Source organism: the organism of the source record quoted next, unplaced genomic scaffold, assembly GCF_019419815.1.
Source record: "Pyrus x bretschneideri cultivar Hongxiangsu unplaced genomic scaffold, Pyrus_bretschneideri_v1 Contig29, whole genome shotgun sequence".
NCBI classification, from domain to species: Eukaryota; Viridiplantae; Streptophyta; class Magnoliopsida; order Rosales; family Rosaceae; genus Pyrus; species Pyrus x bretschneideri.
In genome coordinates this window covers 4,519,267-4,537,460 of record NW_025999601.1, presented here as the reverse complement: position 1 = coordinate 4,537,460, position 18,194 = coordinate 4,519,267, and the positions used below count along the sequence as shown (strand labels likewise).

At 38.6% G+C, this 18,194-nt stretch overlaps 2 protein-coding genes across 2 annotated transcripts; both read left to right on the top strand.

Annotated features, from left to right (window-relative positions):
* Window positions 1–1,533: 1,533 nt before the first annotated feature.
* On the top strand, window positions 1,534–3,183 carry LOC103944870. Its single transcript, XM_048588941.1, has 3 exons — window positions 1,534–2,338; window positions 2,420–2,538; window positions 2,623–3,183. Exons 1-3 carry the CDS (start codon window positions 2,011–2,013, stop codon window positions 3,166–3,168), a joined length of 993 nt encoding a protein of 330 aa, XP_048444898.1. The 5' UTR covers window positions 1,534–2,010; the 3' UTR covers window positions 3,169–3,183.
* Window positions 3,184–4,587: 1,404 nt separating this feature from the next.
* Window positions 4,588–6,655, top strand: LOC125479524 (heme-binding protein 2-like). Its single transcript, XM_048588971.1, has 2 exons — window positions 4,588–4,860; window positions 5,973–6,655. Exons 1-2 carry the CDS (start codon window positions 4,643–4,645, stop codon window positions 6,424–6,426), a joined length of 672 nt encoding a protein of 223 aa, XP_048444928.1. The 5' UTR covers window positions 4,588–4,642; the 3' UTR covers window positions 6,427–6,655.
* Window positions 6,656–18,194: the final 11,539 nt, after the last annotated feature.

Here is an 18,194-nt window from a genome sequence, read left to right as displayed (position 1 = left end):
CAGCGCCATCAGCCCAGCCCCAACGCCGTCAGCAAGATCCCAAAGGTTAGGGTTTCTGAAATTAGGGATTTATTTTCTGGGGAAGGTTTTGCAACTTTTGCTATAGAGGGGTTAATAGTTTTCTGGGGATTTAGTTTTCTGGTTTTGCATTTTCTGGGGAAGGCCGAAGGTGCTCTGCGAGAGAGAGACAGAGAGAGAGACAAAGAGACAGAGGAAGAAGTAGAGTAGAAAACAGGGGACAGAGCCCACGGTTTTATGTTTGTGTGGCTGCCAAACTGTTTTGCACTTATAGTCTTATACCATAAACTTAATGCTTCTGCCGGCTACCATAAATTGTTGCCATAAATTGTGTCCGTGTGCCATAAATTGGCACTTAGATAAATTGTTAGAAATTGGCACTAAAGGGTTAATTGTTAATAAATTAATTAAAGGATTAATTTATAAATTAATTAATAAATTGTTAGAAATTTATTAATTGTTAGAAATTGTTAGAAATTAATTAAGGGTTAATTGTTAGAAATTGTTGGAAATTGTTGGTATATAAATTAATTAATAAATTGTTGGTTCATTAATTGTATGCATGCATCTATTGTTTATTGTTTAGGGTATTGAAGAATATGGCTTCTTCTTCTAAGAAAGATTTTGCTTGGCAATGGACAAAAGATTTGGATCCTGTCACTAAGCACTTCTATTGTGTTTTTTGTAACCACAAATGCATGGGTTCAATTTCTAGATTCAAACATCACTTGGGTGGTGTAAGTTCGGGAGGAATGATAAGTTGTAAAAAAGTCCCACCCAATGTGAAAGAAGAATGCTTTGCTAATGTTATGGGAACTAAAGAAAAGAGGAAAGCTAGTCATGAGTTGTATCGTGGTGGTGGAGAAGAAAGTGAAAGTGTCGATATGGGCACAACAAGGACAACATATGTAAGTAGTGGGAGTGGGAGTGCGAGTGCCTCACATTCACAACAAACCGGTTCTTTTCTACCACCTAGGTCAAGGGGACCACTTGATAGGTATGTTACATCAGAAACTCGTCAAACCACGTTGAATACACCTTTCAAAAAAGAGGAAAGAAGACAAGCATCCCGAGCACTTGCCCGATGGTTCTACACTAGTACCATTCCATTCAATGCGGCAAACAATGAATATTATGTTAATGCAATGAAATTGGTGTCCAATTTTGGTCCCGGCTTTGATGCTCCTACAAGCCATGAATATAGAACTTGGATGCTTAAAGAAGAAGTTGATGATGTACAAAGTATGATGAAAGAACAAAAAAAAGCTTGGAAGAGATATGGATGCACTATTATGTCGGATGGATGGTCGGATGGCAAAAGTAGATGTTTAATCAACTTTCTTGTCAATAGCCCTCAAGGTACTTGGTTCTTGAAATCGGTTGATGCATCGGCCTCTATTAAGAATGGAGATTTGTTGTATGGCTATTTGGATGACGTTATTCAAGAAATTGGGGAGGAGAATGTGGTTTAAGTTATATCTGACAATGCTTCGAACTACAAGAATGTCAGGGCAAAACTTATGGAGAGGAAAGAGAAGGTGTGGTGGACTCCATGTGCGGCTCATTGCATTGATTTGATGTTAGAAGATATTTTTAAGATGGCATGGTTTGATGACACACTCAAACGTGCTAGGTGTATTTCAAAGTATCTATATGGGCATCAATGGGTACTAGTTTTGATGAGAAAGTACACTAACAATTCGGAAATTCTTCGTCTGGCGGTCACTAGGTTTGCCACTTCTTTCCTTACACTACAAAGCTTACAAAAGCAAAAGGAAAATCTTGTTGCTTTGTTTACCTCTCAAGAATGGTCGGAAAGTACCTATGCAAAATCCCGTGAAGCAAAGTTAGCTAAGCATCATGTGTTATATGATCGTGAGTTTTGGGGTCGAGTTTCCTTTTGCATTAAGGGCGTTCTTCCTCTTGTTTGTGTTTTGAGAGAGGTTGATTCGGAGGAGAGACCCCCCATGGGTTTTATATATGAGTTGATGGATGCCGCAAAAGAGAAAATTGCAAGCAATCTTAACAAAGTGGAGAAAAAAATATATGCCTATTTGGAGAAAGATAGATTGTAGATGGGACGATCAACTTCATCAACCATTACATGCGGCGGGCTATTACTTAAACCCACAATTTCGATATAAGGATAATTTCTCAGATACTGATGAAGTGCGAAATGAGTTGTTTGCTTGCATGGATAGGATGCTTGGGAAAGGGAAAGAACGTGAAGAGGCCGATGTTCAATTGGATTTATTTACTAATAAGCGTGGTCCATTTGCGGATTCTATGGCTATGCAAACTAGGAAAAAGCGAACACCAAGTAAGATTTAATTAGTTAATTGTTAATATCTTTTTATCATTAACCTTTAAATTACTTACCTTATTAATATTGTTTTTTTAGCTGCTTGGTGGGAGCGCTTTGGGCATAAAACACCCGAGTTAACGAAATTTGCTATCCGAGTTCTAAGCCTTACTTGTAGTGTATCGAGATGTGAGAGGAATTGGAGCACATTTTCAATGGTAAGTAAATATATTATTAGTATCTTAAGTGTCATTTTTGCTTAAAATGTTTAGACTTGAATAATAGAATTGATTTGTTTGTAGATTCATACAAAAAGAAGGAATAGGCTTGAACACAAAAGGCTTAATGCTTTAGCCTATGTCAAGTACAATTTGGCTTTACAACAAAGAAGTAAGAAAAGCATGGAGAAGTATGATCCTATTGTTGTGGAAGAAATTGCCTCCGATGATGAATGGATAACAGAGATAGAAGATCCCGTTCTTCCGGAAGATCCTACATGGCTTGAGGATGAGTTATTGTATAATGTTGAGGCCGTAAGGAATGTGCTAACCCCGGTTTATGAAGGTGGCTCATACATTCGAGAGCCTAGAGAGTCTTCTCCTCCTCCTCCTCCTCGTGAGCCTACTCCTCCTCCTTCTCCTCGCGAGCCTACTCAACCTCAGGGTCCTATTACATACAAAAGAAAACGGGGTAATGAAGAATCCTCAAGTAGAACTAGAAGAAATGTGGAATATGATTCGAAAGATTCTTTTGATGAAATGATGAGATACCCGACAAGTTCATCTAGAGTTGGCAACGAAGAGGATGATGTTGCCTTTTATTTAGATGAAGAGGATTTAGATGAATGATTTATATCTTTGTTTGTATTTTGATTTATATGAAGATGATTTGGATGAATGCTTGTTTTCTTTGTTTGTATTACCTTTTGAATGATGAATTTGGGTGATATTACCTTTGAATGATGAATTTAAATGATATTATCTTTTGAATGACTATGGATTTGAATGAAAAATTGAGAATGGATGTTTATTTTACATAGTATTATTTTTTATACAATTATATGTATAATATATAAAACATATATATAAAAAAAAATTAAATCCTGTAAGGCTTCGCCTCACGCCTAGGCTGGGCTTCGCCTCGGACGCCTCGCCCACGCCTCACGCTTTTAATACATTGCCCAACACAAGTGAAAATAAATAATATTGGACTATTGAATTGAGTGACAATCAAGGTCTAAAATATCGATATTATCGGCAATAATATCGTTTTTTTTAGAAGACGATATTTTCACACTTATCCACTTAATTATCGTCAATATATTGATATTTTTGTCGATAATATCACGATATATTGCCCAAAAATACTTGAAAAATGCTAAAAAATCTCAATCTTGAGCATAGAGGGATTCGAATTAATCCCATTTTACTCCTTCAACACCTTGACCACCATATCACTTATGTTTTTGTGAAAATATGCTAAAATATTTATATACATGGTTTTGTTTTGAATTCTTTTTGCAAGAAACAAATTTGCACCTGACAATGAATCTTTGACAATTTCTTTTCAAGTATCTACTTTTAGCACATAGAGATGATGAAGATAGTGAAAATTTTGAACCTCATAGGAACTCTATGTGGTACTAAGTCACTCATGTATCTTACCATGCAATGTATAAAGTGTAAAATATTGTACTAATTCATTATATATAAATGAGTATGGTGTGTTTAAACTTCTTTCATTAATTACTACATATTTTCTACACTTACAATGTTTGCCAGCTCGCTATATAATCAACTTAAATCAGTTAAATCCATCATGCAATGCATTTTCTTCCAATTTTTTATGATAAACTAATAGATAATTGACTAAATAAACATCCTGCAAAGTTTCAATAAAAATTTCCAAGTTTTTCTTACAATTTCCGTGGTTTTTATTCAATTTTTATCGATATTGATAATATCCCGATATTTCTATTGAAATTTCCGTGTTTTTGGACTACTGATATTTCCAATATCATTGATATTTTAGACCTTAGTGACAATTGAGGCATGTTGGAAGAGATTAGGGGCTCATAACCAAATCAAAATCTCCCATGACTGACAATGCTAAAACAAAATTTCGGCGAATATGTAAAACCCTAGACGCTAAAAACCAATTCTTGGGTCCTCGGTTCAAATTTGGACCAAATGTGGTCTAATATATAAAAGCCCAAACCTTTACAGGCCTGGCCCAAATTCTCCTTCATCCTTTTCGTCAAACCTATCAAGTTTATTTGAGACGAAAAGGCTGGCCTTCAGCCTTCCACCGTCATCAGAAGGCATGGAGATTCCAAGGTCGTCGTCAATGGCGCTTCTACTACTATCCATATTCTTCCTCCCAAACTTTTTCTGCCTATGCAGTGCGATCGAGTCGCCTCAGTACTCCGTGGTTCACTCGGAATCCGACTTCGAGATCAGACTCTACAGACTAACCCCCTGGATGTCTGCTCCTGTTACGGACATCTCCTTCGAGAAAGCCACCAAAAATGGCTTCCACAGGTATTTTACCCATTAACCCACCTTGGCGTTTTTTATTTTATTTTCTGGGTTTTTATTTTCGTTAATTAATTGTGAATATCCGCCATGAAATTCCTTTGTAATTGATCGTTTGGTTCTCTTTTTCGGACGAATAATTGTTAAATACACACCATGATTTTCTCTCCGCACCCAGTAATTGTTAAATTTAGATATGTTTGCTCAGTTTATGGTCCGTGCATGTTATGCAAATTCAGTTCTTTGAGCTGTAAGAGTAAGAGGGAATTCATACCGTATAATGATCTACTCGTAAGTGATATTGTGATAAATTTCTCGGAACTAAGGTGTAGTCTTTGGAAAACAGTAAGATTTTGTGTTGTTAAGTGGAGAAAATCTGAGAGATGCTAAAAGAATCGAAGGCTATTTGAGATGGTTTTGATTTTCAAAATGGGAAGTGTTAGTGGCACTCCAAAAATCTCATTCTACACTCCTCACAAGTGTATTTTTCTTTTTAAATATAGAAAGCTTGGAGTGTAGAATGAGAATTTTGGAGTGCCAATAGCAATTCCCTTCGAAATAAGGCAAGATATGGTGAAATCATTTCTTCAGATTATAGTCTTAGGGTGCCACTATTCCGGGTTCAGTTAGGCTCAAGCTCGATATATTTCCCATTTCTCGGTGTCCTTGTATCACCTTCACAATCATGTGCAACTTCTTTTAGCAACAGATACATTGTTTTTTACCTGTAGATGAGTCATGGGTGTGTTGGACCATTGCCTGTGAGTATCCGTGGGTAGCAGTTGATAAATGTGGATCCTCTTGTGAGTCCTGCATACATCAACGGCTAGCAGCCGCCCAATGTGTTGGTGACTGTCCAAAATAAAGCTTTTAATGTGTACTAATTTATCAACTTAATCCTCACTTACTGGAAAATATGCAGTTTATTTGTTAACAACGCTGCAGGAGCACATAGCATACAATTCGCTTATATATGCTTTTGCTAATGTGTAAACTTGGTTATCCATGCTTTCTTTCGTAGTTGGCTAGTTGGTTACTGTCAATACTTTCCTCAGTTTATTTCAATTTTAATTGTCCGTTGCACTTTGGTAATAGTTTCCCGACCCATTAACTCACAGACTGTTCCAGTACATCCAAGGTGCCAATTTGAACTTCTCTCGGATTGCAATGACAGCGCCTGTTTTGACAAGCATAGTCCCAGGAGCTGGCCCCCTTCACTCGTCGGCCTATTTTGTCAGATTCTACTTGCCTACGAAGTTCCAAAGTACCCCTCCCACACCCCTCCCCGAACTCAACTTGAAATCCTACACATGGGACAGTCATTACATTGCCGTCAGGAAGTTCTCTGGGTTCGCAAGAGATACAAACATTGTGAAAGAGGCAGAGAAACTCGCCACCAGCTTGAGCAGGTCTCCATGGGCAAACTCTACATCAGCAGAAAGTAGCTACGCTTACTCGATTGCACAGTACAACTCCCCATTCCGATTTATTGGTCGTGTGAATGAAGTTTGGGTTGATGTCAATGCATCTGGAGTGGATGGATATAAATCCAGCGAAATAGCTACGTATTGACATTCTGCAGTTTATGGGCATATATCGAAACTTGGGTTGTTAACTATACTCGAATGTGCTACATCTTAGTTTCCATACCTGTATCGGTATGTATATATGAATATGATGACTGTAACCGTTGTGCAGAATATGCGGTCCGTTACAAGGTGTACTTCGAACAAATTCTATGTTGAGTCCTGTTTCAGGATGGTGTCTGTATAGTGGGAATAAATGCAAGGTATTTTCGACCTTTACGCTGTCAAAGTGCTATTTCGGAGAAAAAGAAGGTGTTGTCTGGAGTTATAATCGTATATGACAGATTCCGGCAGCAGATTTAACGAAAAACAAAACCGATGCATGGATTTTCTTAAGACCAATTAACCACGAACCCAATTCGATTGACCAAAATTGACAAATACATAGATTTGATACGATCAGTGAACTATTAATAGTACTTAATTGACCAAAATTGACATTAGCATACACTTCCTAAGACCAAATGACCATGAATACTGGTTCGATTCACCAAATTATTGACCTATTCGAATAAATAACCATGAATATTACTTGTCACAGCTTTCTTTTGGGGCGCTACGCTTGTCTTCCATGGATTTGGTCTCGGTGGCCGTGCCATACGTACTCATCAGTCCGGCGGCATATGTATACCGCATTGTTGCCCTGGTGACGGCAGTACCGTGCAAAGCAGAGCCGGCTTTAGGCAGGTGTGAGTTGTTTCATGGGACAGGCCCCAAAATATTTTTCTTATCTAATAAGTAATAAATATATATACATATAAATATTATATAAAAATAATTTATATAAAATATTAATCAGAGCAAAATAAAATATGAAAATATTATCCCACAGGCTACACAAGCCTACAATTCTCACGCCTCCACCAATTTTTTCTCAAAGGCCCCCCGTCTATTTTTCACATAAACCATGGGAGTAGGCTAAAACTCACAATGGTTAGCAATAGTTTGGTTCAAATTCATCTTTAGCGAGAATTGAAATTAAAACCTCTCACTTACAAGTGAAGTTCAATACGATTAGACCGTAGTACCAAATGACAACTATTGTTTCTTAACCAAAAAAATAGGTTATTTTATAAATTTCGCACAAAATCCCGAAATATTAGAGACAACCCTGGTGCAAAGACATAGGAACTCAAAACGCCTGCATGCGAAACCAACAAAAACAAATAAAAAATATGAAGACAATGTTTGATTGTCAAGAAACTTATACGTACAGAATGAAAAGGAAAAGAGAACTATAATATATTAATATACGTACAGCCGATGACGTTACGGAGGCGGGGACATCACGGTTGGCGTAAGGCAAGGCGCTATTGATCTAAGACTTGAGCACGTCATTAAAAGTATGTCTGACAAATGGATTGAGTTTGTCGTATTCGTGTCATTTTCATATCATACCTGTTATCTTAATCTGCTCCTAACAGGTGGCTTGATTCGTTAAAGGGTTGTGTCATTTCGTGTGGGGTCATGTAAGAAATTTGCATGCCTAATGTCTATATCTGTTAAACGATATCTTATCGAGATCTTAACAGATGACCCAATAACAACCTGACTTGTTAACGGATTCTTAACGGGACACTTTGTTAACGACCTGACTTGTTAACAGGTTGATCTAAAATTTGTTATATTCGTGTCAAGTTATCGAGTCATGCACTAAATTGTCAGGCCTAATTAAAAGTACACAAAAAGATCCAGTCTCCTTAAGACAATACTGATGGAGGAGAAACCCATGTAACACTTTAAAAACTACAACTTATTTGTTTTACATAATTAACAAGTTGGTAAAGCATGGAAAAGCATCATCTCCGGATCCACTTTGTGTTCCTACCCGTTCATCGTACATCGTGCGTTCAGTTTTCGTCAGGTACTATTTATGTTTAATTTTTAATAAAAAAAAGTCAAATAATTTTTGACCGCACGATGCACGATGAATAGCTAAGATGTGAGGATCTCTAAGATCCTCACAATTTGGATTCGAATGGAATCCAAATCCATAAAGCATCGCTCATTTCACTTGCAATTTTTGTAGAACCTTGTAAAAAGTGACGTATTTTGTCATATTGATGGTCCACCTCTTTGCAAGGTAGACCGTCCTTGTTCAAAGCACAAACAAACGAAGATAGGGGTCGTTGAACCCAAACTAAATTGCACATCTCCGCTCTAGCATGTGACGCCACATAATCCGCTGCTCCATTGGCTGATCTTGGAATCTAAGACCAGACACACGAACTGAAGTCTTCACCTCCCCTGCGAATCTCCCACAAGGTTGGGAAGACTTCCCAATTTCCTTGGTCAATACATCCATTCAGCCAAGAGATAATCTCTTTTGAGTCTGACTCTACCACAATATTCGAGAAACCCCTCTGCTTGGCCATCACACATCCTTCTAAAACACCCTTTGCTTCAGCCACCAACGCACTAGAGGCCACGATCTATCTTCTACGTACTGCCAAGTAGCGAGAAGAAAAGTCCCGGAGTATGACACCAATATGGCAACACCCAACCTGAAGGAAAATTTGTGAAAAACATGTTCATTTAAGCAACATCAATAGCATGCAATTAACAATTAAAGGCGGAATCATGCTTGTATGCACTTAAAACAAAACATTTACCCATGAAATTCAAAGCCTAGTAGATAGGTGAACCAAGACTCAACTCAAAACAAAGTGAGTTGAGAAATCAATACCTTTGTAGATTCCTCTTTGCATAAGCAAAGGCTAATCACCCAAAGAGAGGGCCTTCATTCCTTGCATCTTGGATCCATGGATTTGGATGGATGAAAAGGTTTCTCCAAGTTCCCAAAATTGAGAACCTCTAAGTCTCCACACCAAGGTATATTGTAGAAGAAATGAGTGACCTAGAGGAAGTAAGATTGCTAGCTATTCCCCTCTAGATTGGCCAAAATTTTTGAGAGAAAGGAGAGCTTGTGTTCTCATCCTTTCCCCAAAAATAACCCTTGGTAAATTTTAGGCTATAAAGTCCTTTATATAGTCCCTTCAAATAAGTGACCTAATAGACCAAAAACCCTATTCTTTTACACATGGCTAGCCTATAGGTTTATTGGGCTTTCAAGCCCTTTGTTTTATTCAAGTTGTCATACAACTTGAGTTAATGGGCTTGACATTCAAATCCCATTGGGCCTTGCGGCCCAAAACTAACCCGAGGTCTTTAACGAACTTATTCGTTTGATTAATTAACATATTAATTAATCCTAGCCTTAGATAAATAATTAAACCATTTAATTATTCTTACTCATCTCCGTTGAATCTTCAATCTCTACCTTACACGGTGTACGATCCATTAGGTTCCTTTTAGCGAGGCAGTGGGCGATTCAAACTCTTTCAAATCGATTGTGAATTGAAACTTACTTTCAATTCTCCCGTTAGTGATAATACACTTTTAGGGCTTCCACAAACCATGAGTGACACCTAGCAGCATATCATGGTTACCCAAGCTAATCAGAAGAGGTGGAGAACCTATTCAGTTTAGGATTACAAATGCAATACGGTCTTTCTCTAATACAATACTCTTGACCACATTGTTTGGTTTGATAGTTTATTCATGTTTACTATCCAATGTGAATCTTGTACTTATATGATTACCTTGAATGTGATCTGGAACGCATTCCAACATCTCATTCATACTCTGGCCAGAGATTCTAAATCATATCATAGAGTATTCTCCCTCAAATAGTTTGAAGGTTAGAGATCCCTTGTTGCGCATTCACTTGCCTCCATGGCTAAGTGGCTTAACCCCAACAATGCCGTGGACACCCTGATAAAGTGACTTTGACATAATCAAAGATTAAGGACCTAACCACAAGACAACTGTGATGCCTCAGGTCAAAAGACTAATTTGCATTATCCCAACCATGAGTTCTCATGTGACATGAATATGAGAACTCTTCGTTGATCGTGTTCAGTGAACTCATTCTCTATTGAGCACCTACGTACTTGTCTTGATGTCACACACACCAATGACTCGAGACTAGTCACTCTCCCTGAGAGAAGACATAGCACGTACTGATCTTAACGGACTGTCAATGCCCAATTGACAATCCTATGATCAGGAACGTTTAGGATGTGTCAACGAAAGAATGGTCTCATGAATCTAACTTCTTTAGATCGCATTCTTCCAATCACATATTCCTTGGACTTATCGTTTAAGCATATAACATTTATATTAGACGGCTCAAACAATAATCTTTGCCATTTAAACTACATTAGTTTGAAATGTCCGTAAAGTATCATCATATGATTGGTTTTAGGGCACATTTCCAACACAACCCTCTTCCTCCAACTGGCATCCATGTTAACCTTCACCACATCTTGCATCGGAGGAGACCAAGAGGGAGAAGCTCTGACACCTTGGTCCGTCGCAGTCTTCACGATCCTATGCTCCGAGCATGCCTCTGTGTAAGTAGAGGCAGCCATGGAAGTAGCAAACACAGTTTTCAACGGAGATGGTTGTCAAGAGTGAAAGACTGCATCACACCTAGCTTTCCATATAGCCCAACAGGTGAATGTGATATAAGACATTTTTTCCTCCTATCCTCATTCCGTCCCGGGTGATTGTGCCAAACCTCCTTAAGCCAAGAGTGAAGAGTAGACATCGAGCCTTTATGAACTCGCAACCCCAAGGCACCCCCAAAACATACTCGATCCACCCAAGGGCATAGAAGTAAGACATGTCCAATCGACTCCTCTTGCTCAGAGCAAAAATGGGCAAAAGGGTGAAGAAGCACACCTAGGTCGTAAAAGATTTAACTTTGTAGCGATAACGGCATGGATAGCTCTCCATATAAAGTTCTTAATTTTGGAGGTGGGGTTATAATAGACTATATCCTTTTTCCATACCTCCAAATCAACAAGTGTTGAGGAAGAGGGATGTAGATTTTGCATCCGTTGGGTAGCATCATGGATCTAGTGATACCTAGATCTTACCGTGTATCGACTTCTACGCTTATGCGGCCAAATCAAACGATCCCTCTGTTCACCCACGCGAATTGGAGTATCAAGATCCACTAGTTTGTCCTCGTTTTCCATATCCCTCACAATTGCATCTATCCGCCAAGTTCGGGAGGGGGAATTGATAAGAGAGGAAACCTGCCTCGAGAGATCCATCTTATCTCCCAGAGTCGGAGCCGAGTGCCCAACGTCTAAGGTTGAGATCTAACGATCCACCTAAACATTAACCTACTCACTATACATAATTTGCCATTGCGCGCCCTTTGCAATAATATCCCTGCTTGCAAGGAGGCTAGCCCAGGCCCAAGAGAATCTTCTTCCTTTTGGAGCTTTAAAGACGGAACAGTTAGGAAAATATATTTCCTTGATAACTTGGGCCCGCAGTGACTCGAGGTTGTGGATAAGGCGCCAACACTGTTTCGCCAATAACGATAGATTGAACTCTTTCAGGTTTCGAAATCCCATACCCCTCCTCCTGTTTGGGCAATCCCAATGACTCACGGCTCACCCAGTGGATTTTCCGCTCTCCCACCTTTTGCCCCCACCAAAAATTAGCAACCATCGCATCAATATCATTGCAGATATTGATGGTCCACCTCTTTGTAATTGTATTTACTTTCACCATTTGTAATGTAGGATTCTCAATCTCAAGGTGTTCATTTTTGTATGGCTAGCACCCAATGTATTATATCTCCCAGTGCTAATGTAAGTTATGAATTTTGGTTATTTTTTTCCTTTGGCAATATTTTTCAACTCTTGTTGTTAATTTTGTTATTTGAAACAAATATTATGTATTGTAGGAAAACATGGCTTTATTATTGGAATTTAGTCAAGGTTAGAAACCTTTTTCTAAAGAACAGAAAAACTTGGAAATCATCAATGGTCCAAAAAATGAACGTCTGTTTGGGCCTATTTGGTATCGTATTAAAAAAAAATTTAGAATTTTCAAAACATTTCCTATAACAACTTTTAAAAACAATTTTCTTTATGACCAAAAATTTGTTTGGTATGAGATTCAAAATTGTCTTTAAATTTTAATAATTAAAAAGAAAAAAAAACCTACAACTCTCTGAGGATTCAAAAATTACTACTGAATTCAATTGGACATATAAAGAAATCCAAAGAAAGGGTTGGAGGAGATGGAGACGAAAGAAAAGAGAAAAATAGGAGAGAGGTTCGGAATAGAGGAGAGAGAAAGAAAGGAAAGAGAGGAAAAGAAAAGGAGAGATAAAGATAGGATAGAGATAGAGAGCTGGCAGAGAAAGATCGGAAGTGAGAGGAAAGGAGAGATAAAGTAGTGCTTTGGAGTTTAAAAACTCACTTTTTGGGTTTTCTAGAAGTAGGCTAAGTTTTGGGAATTTTAACGAAAAACTTCCGGTACTGTTCATTTTAACGAACCACATTTTTATACTAAAAAGTCAATCTTGGTACTATTCACTTTACCCTTTATTTTGTCTTTATCGTTAAAACTCAAAATTTTTAAGCCTTTTTCATTAGTTTTCCTAATTTTTAAGTTAGTTTTGAGTTCAATTTTTTAAAACAATCCAACCAAACAAGTATTCAAGGTGTAAAACTTAAAAAGTGTTTTTAAGTCTAAAAATTTGGATTCAAATAGATCTCCAGATTGAATAATTGGTTTACAATACGCTTTTAGAGAGTCTTTTCTTCTCGGATTCCAGCTTTTTACTTTTCTTATAGAAAGCTTTAGTACCAAACAGATTCTTAGTTACCCAGATAAAGAATTATTGACTGTGAATCCCAAAAGCCTGGCTTAATATTATTGGTATATTTTCACATCTCTACTCCTGATTATATTGACACCGCTATGAACATTACATTTCTTCCTTATTCTTTTCCATGTCGATTTTTGAAATAATTGTTCCTGTAAATAAACTGGCTAGGTATGCTATTCATAACCTTCTTTTATGTTAGTAAGGAAACCGTTGCCATCAAACTCGCCAGGTACCCTATCGTAAACAACCAAAGGAATAATCGTCTTGCTTATTCCTTTCTTTATGCAGATTCCTATAACGCATAATAGGATAAATGCTTACCAATAATCAAAACAAAGATAGTAGTGGGAGTGGTGTGTTAAACGAAGTCAACCTACAGTTTCATCTACCATGCTTTCAGGAGTCAACTCCGAGATTTGAGGAGTTTGTTTAGTTTGAAAGTGTTATTGGATTACCACTCATTGTTTGTAGGATATAGGTTTCGATATATGTAAACTGGAGCTTTTCTGTTTTGTATTTTGAATTTCAAATCTCCTTGTAATTAGGGTTTTCAAACCCTTTGATGTAATCATGAACAACTTATAAATACAAAGCATCCCATAGTTGAATGGGTATGCAAACAAGTGGAAAACCTGTGTTCTTAAGTTTTATATGGCCTCTAGAGCCTTTTTTGTCTAACGACAAAGATCCTAACCTGCTATTCTTTCCATCATCGCTTCCATGGCTGAAAACAATGTCCCTGCTATCAACCCCAACCCCCAATCCCCCACCTTTCAACCCTTTTCCATTATCATAAATATCAAACTAGATAGAACCAACTACCCACTGTGGTTGGCTCAAATTCTCCCTATTCTCAAAAGCCGGGACTTGATGGGGTATGTTGATGGCACCTTGGTGTGTACCCCAAAGCATGTTGCTGGTTTGACAACTGTGAATCCTGCCTACACAACGTGGGTGCAACAGGATCAAATGATCCTCAGCTGGATTAATGGATCTCTGACTGCATCTGTCTTGTATGTGATGGCAAGCAAAAGAACTGCTCAAGCTACTTGGGGAGCTCTGGAGCAAAGGTATGCATCCACATCCCAAAATCGTATTTTGTTTCTCAGAAATGAATTGTTGCAGACAAAAAAAGGTGATCTATCTGTGGCGGATTACCTTGATCGCATGAATGCGATTGCTAACAACCTTGCTCTTGCTGGGCAACCTGTGAGTGATGACGAACTGGTCCAAATTGTGTTGAATAATCTTGGACCAGCGTACGAGATGACCGTGAGCGCTGCACAAGCTCGTGACAACCCTATCACTTACCCTGCTCTTGAATCATTGCTGTTGACAACAGAAAGGAGACTGGCGGAACACAATGTCCCGTTGGTTGAAGGAGCAACTGTTAATGCCTTTGTGGCTTCTCAAGGACGTGGGGGTGGTCGCCCTCGTGGTGGTGCTCAACGAGGTCCCAATCCTCGCCATAACAATGCTTCGCAGAATAACCAAGGTACTGGCGAAAGGTTTGTTTCCTATGGTGATAGAATTGTTTGTCAAATATGTGGCAAACCAGGTCATCCTGCATTGGATTGCTACCAACGCATGAACACTGCCTTTGAAAGACGAATCCTGGCCAAACGTCTCTCGGCAATGACTTCTTCCCCTATTACTCTTAACAAACAGCAGAATGGTTCTTGGCTCCTCGACACAGGAGCCAATGCACACATTACTCTTGATATTTAGAATCTGGCTAGTCCCAAAGAGTATCACGGTAAAGAAGGAGTAGGAGGTGTAGGTAATAACTCGAGTATCTCAATTGCACATCATGGTTCAAGTCAACTTAATACTAAATCTTGCTCATTTGTTTTACGTGACATCCTTCATTGCCCAACTGCCTCCACTAATATCCTTTCTGCTCATCAATTTACCCTAGATAATGATTGCTACTTACTCATCTTTCCCCGTTGTTTCCTTGTTAAGGACCTCAAGACACGGAAGACACTTTTCTGAGGGAGATGTGAGAATGGGTTGTACCCATTTCCAAATGGCAGTGGCTGTCTCAAGCATTTTGTTACTGCATGTGTGGGAGTTCGAGTGTCGGTTCAAAGGTGGCATGCACGTCTTGGCCATCCTGCAAAACCAACAATAAAGTTTTTAATTTCAAATAAATTGGTACCAATTCATGGTACCTTTGATGTACGCTTTTGTGAGTCATGTCCTTTAGGTAAAAGTACTAAATTACCTTTCCAATTGTCCGAGTCTAGGTCTCAATTTCCTTTGCAACTTGTTCACTCAAATGTGTGGTGTTCTCCAATTCGTTCTAACGAAGGTTTTCGTTATTATTTGTTGTTTGTGGATGATTATTCGCGATATTCATGGATTTTTCCAATGAAACAAAAATCTGAAGTCTTTGCGATATTTGTGAAATTTAAAGCCAAAGTTGAAAATATGTTTAATCAATCCATAAAAACTCTTCAATGTGATGAAGGTGGTGAATATAAGAATAATTATTTCCAAAGGTTTCTCGATGTTCATGGTATTTCACAATGTTTTTCTTGCCCTAAACATCCTGAACAAAATGGTTTAGCTGAACGAAAACATCGACATATTGTCGAAACTGCAATGGTTATGCTTGCTCAGTCTTTCATGTCAACTAATCTTTGGTTTGATGCATGCTCAACTGCCACATATCTAATAAACCGATTACCTACTCGTGTATTATTTAATATATCTCCGTTTGAGAAAATATTTCAAAGAAAACCAAATTATGAGCTTTTGAAGGTGTTTGGTTGCCGTTGTTTTCCTTGGTTAACACCATACACACAAAATAAATTACAACCAAAATCAAAGTCATGTGTTTTTCTTGGATATTCATTGAACTATCAAGGATACAGATGCTTGGACATGTCCACAAGACGAGTTTATTTGTCTCGCCATGTTCTATTCGACGAGGACTCTTTCCCTTTTAAGGGACTCACATCTCCTTCTGAAAGTGTCGACGTACAAGGTAACAACTTTTTACCTCATTCATTATTAAACTTCCTGTCACCCACTACCTTTCCACCGAGTCCTACATCCACTCATATTGATCCATCCCAACAAATCCCTTCTGCCCCTAGCCTCGCAGCAGCCATAGAATCCTATCTTGATGTAACTTCTCCTCAAAATACACCATCCATTGATGAAACCGTATCCCAGTTCAATCCACCTTTAGAGCCTAACCTGTCTATAGAACCCTTACTACCATCACATGAGCAAGTTTTAATAAATGAGCATCCTGTGCAAGCAACTGTGCCTAGTGATACTGGACATTCTATGACTACACGCTTTAAATCTAGGGTTCTAAAACCAAATCCAAAATATGCTATGCATGTTGCAGTTGATAACTCTCTTGTTGAGCCTACATGTTTCAGCCAGGCAGTCAAACATCAGGCATGGAGAGAAGCTATGGCGTAGGAGTTTAATGCCCTACAAAGGTGTGGAACCGGGAGTTTAGTTCCGTACAATTCTACAATGAATGTGCTACCAAACAAATGGGTTTTTAAAATTAAACGTCGAGCCGATGGCACTATTGAGCGTCATAAAGCTCGATTAGTGGCAAATGGATTTCATCAGAAGGCTGGTGTGGATTACACTGAGACGTTCAGTCCTGTGGTAAAGCATAGCACCATTCGACTTGTGTTAAGTCTTGCTTTATCAAAGAAGTGGCATGTACGCCAACTTGATGTGCATAATGCGTTTCTGCATGGATACTTGAATGAACATGTTTACATGAGACAACCATCGGGGTTCATTGACAACCAGTTTCCTCATCATGTCTGTAAGTTGCAACGATCTCTTTACGGTCTCAAATAAGCGCCTAGGGCTTGGTTTCAACGGTTCTCTAATTTCTTGTTTCAACTAGGGTTCGAGGAGTCTACATGTGACTACAGTCTTTTTGTGTTTGACAAATAGGGTGTATATATTATTTTGTTAATTTATGTCGACGATATTCTTATCACAGGGAACAGTCCATGGCAGATGACTCATTTCATTCAGAAACTTGGTAGTTTGTTTTTAATGAAAGATTTGGGACCGCTCAGTTTTTTCTTAGGCATTGAAGTAAAGTATACTGGTGATGCCATGCATCTTTGTCAGTCTAAATATGCACTGGACCTCCTCACTCGAACAAAATTCACAGATGCCAAACCTATTTCTACTCCCGTGTTGTCTGGTCAGAAACTGAGTGCTTATATTGGCGATCCTTAAGCCAATCCAGAGATGTATCGCAGTCTTGTGGGGGTGCTCCAGTACCTCACAATTACACGACCTGATCTGTCCTACGCTATAAATCAAGTGTGCCAGTTTATGCATTCTCCGAAAAACACCCACTGGATGACAGTCAAGAGAATTCTTCGGTATTTGAAGGCTCCATATAATCATGGTTTACTGTACCAACCAGCAACTGCTACGTTGACAGCTTATTCGGATGCAGATTACACTGGCAACCCTGATACTCGTCATTCTATGGGTGGTTTCTATGTTTATTTAGGTTCTAACCTTGTCTCTTGGAGTTCAAAGAAGCAGAAGACAGTTTCACGATCGAGTGCAGAAGTGGAGTATAGGCAGTTAGCTTATACTGTTGCAGAATTATCCTAGTTACGGTCTCTATATAAAGATCTTCATTTGAATTTGGTTCCACCAAACATTTGGTGTGACAACATTTCTTCAATTGCCTTGGCGTCCAATCCCGTCTTCCACTCGCACACTAAGCATCTGGAAGTCGACTACCATTATGTTCGCGAGAAGGTTGTTCGTAAGCAGCTCTTGGTAAGTTATGTGTGTTCCCAAGACCAGCTTGCTGACATTTTTACTAAAGGACTGTCTTCTTCAAGATTTAAGTTTCTTGTCTCCAAGCTTCCAGTTGTTCCCCCACCTGTTCGCTTATGGGGGGCTGTTAAACAAAGTCAACCTGCAGTTTCATCTACCATGCTTTCAGGAGTCAACTCCGAGATTTGAGGAGTTTGTTTAGTTTGAAAGTGTTATCAGATTACCACTCCTTGTTTGTAGGATATAGGTTTTGATATATG

Excerpts from the sequence above, each read along its gene's own strand:
- LOC103944870 (XM_048588941.1), top strand. The coding sequence starts at position 2,011 with ATGCCGCAAAAGAGAAAATTGCAAGCAATCTTAACAAAGTGGAGAAAA. Across the intron at positions 2,339-2,419 it reads TAGGAAAAAGCGAACACCAA|CTGCTTGGTGGGAGCGCTTT; the intron begins GTAAGATTTAAT and ends TTGTTTTTTTAG. Across the intron at positions 2,539-2,622 it reads ATTGGAGCACATTTTCAATG|ATTCATACAAAAAGAAGGAA; the intron begins GTAAGTAAATAT and ends ATTTGTTTGTAG.
- LOC125479524 (XM_048588971.1), top strand. The coding sequence starts at position 4,643 with ATGGAGATTCCAAGGTCGTCGTCAATGGCGCTTCTACTACTATCCATA. Across the intron at positions 4,861-5,972 it reads ACCAAAAATGGCTTCCACAG|ACTGTTCCAGTACATCCAAG; the intron begins GTATTTTACCCA and ends ATTAACTCACAG.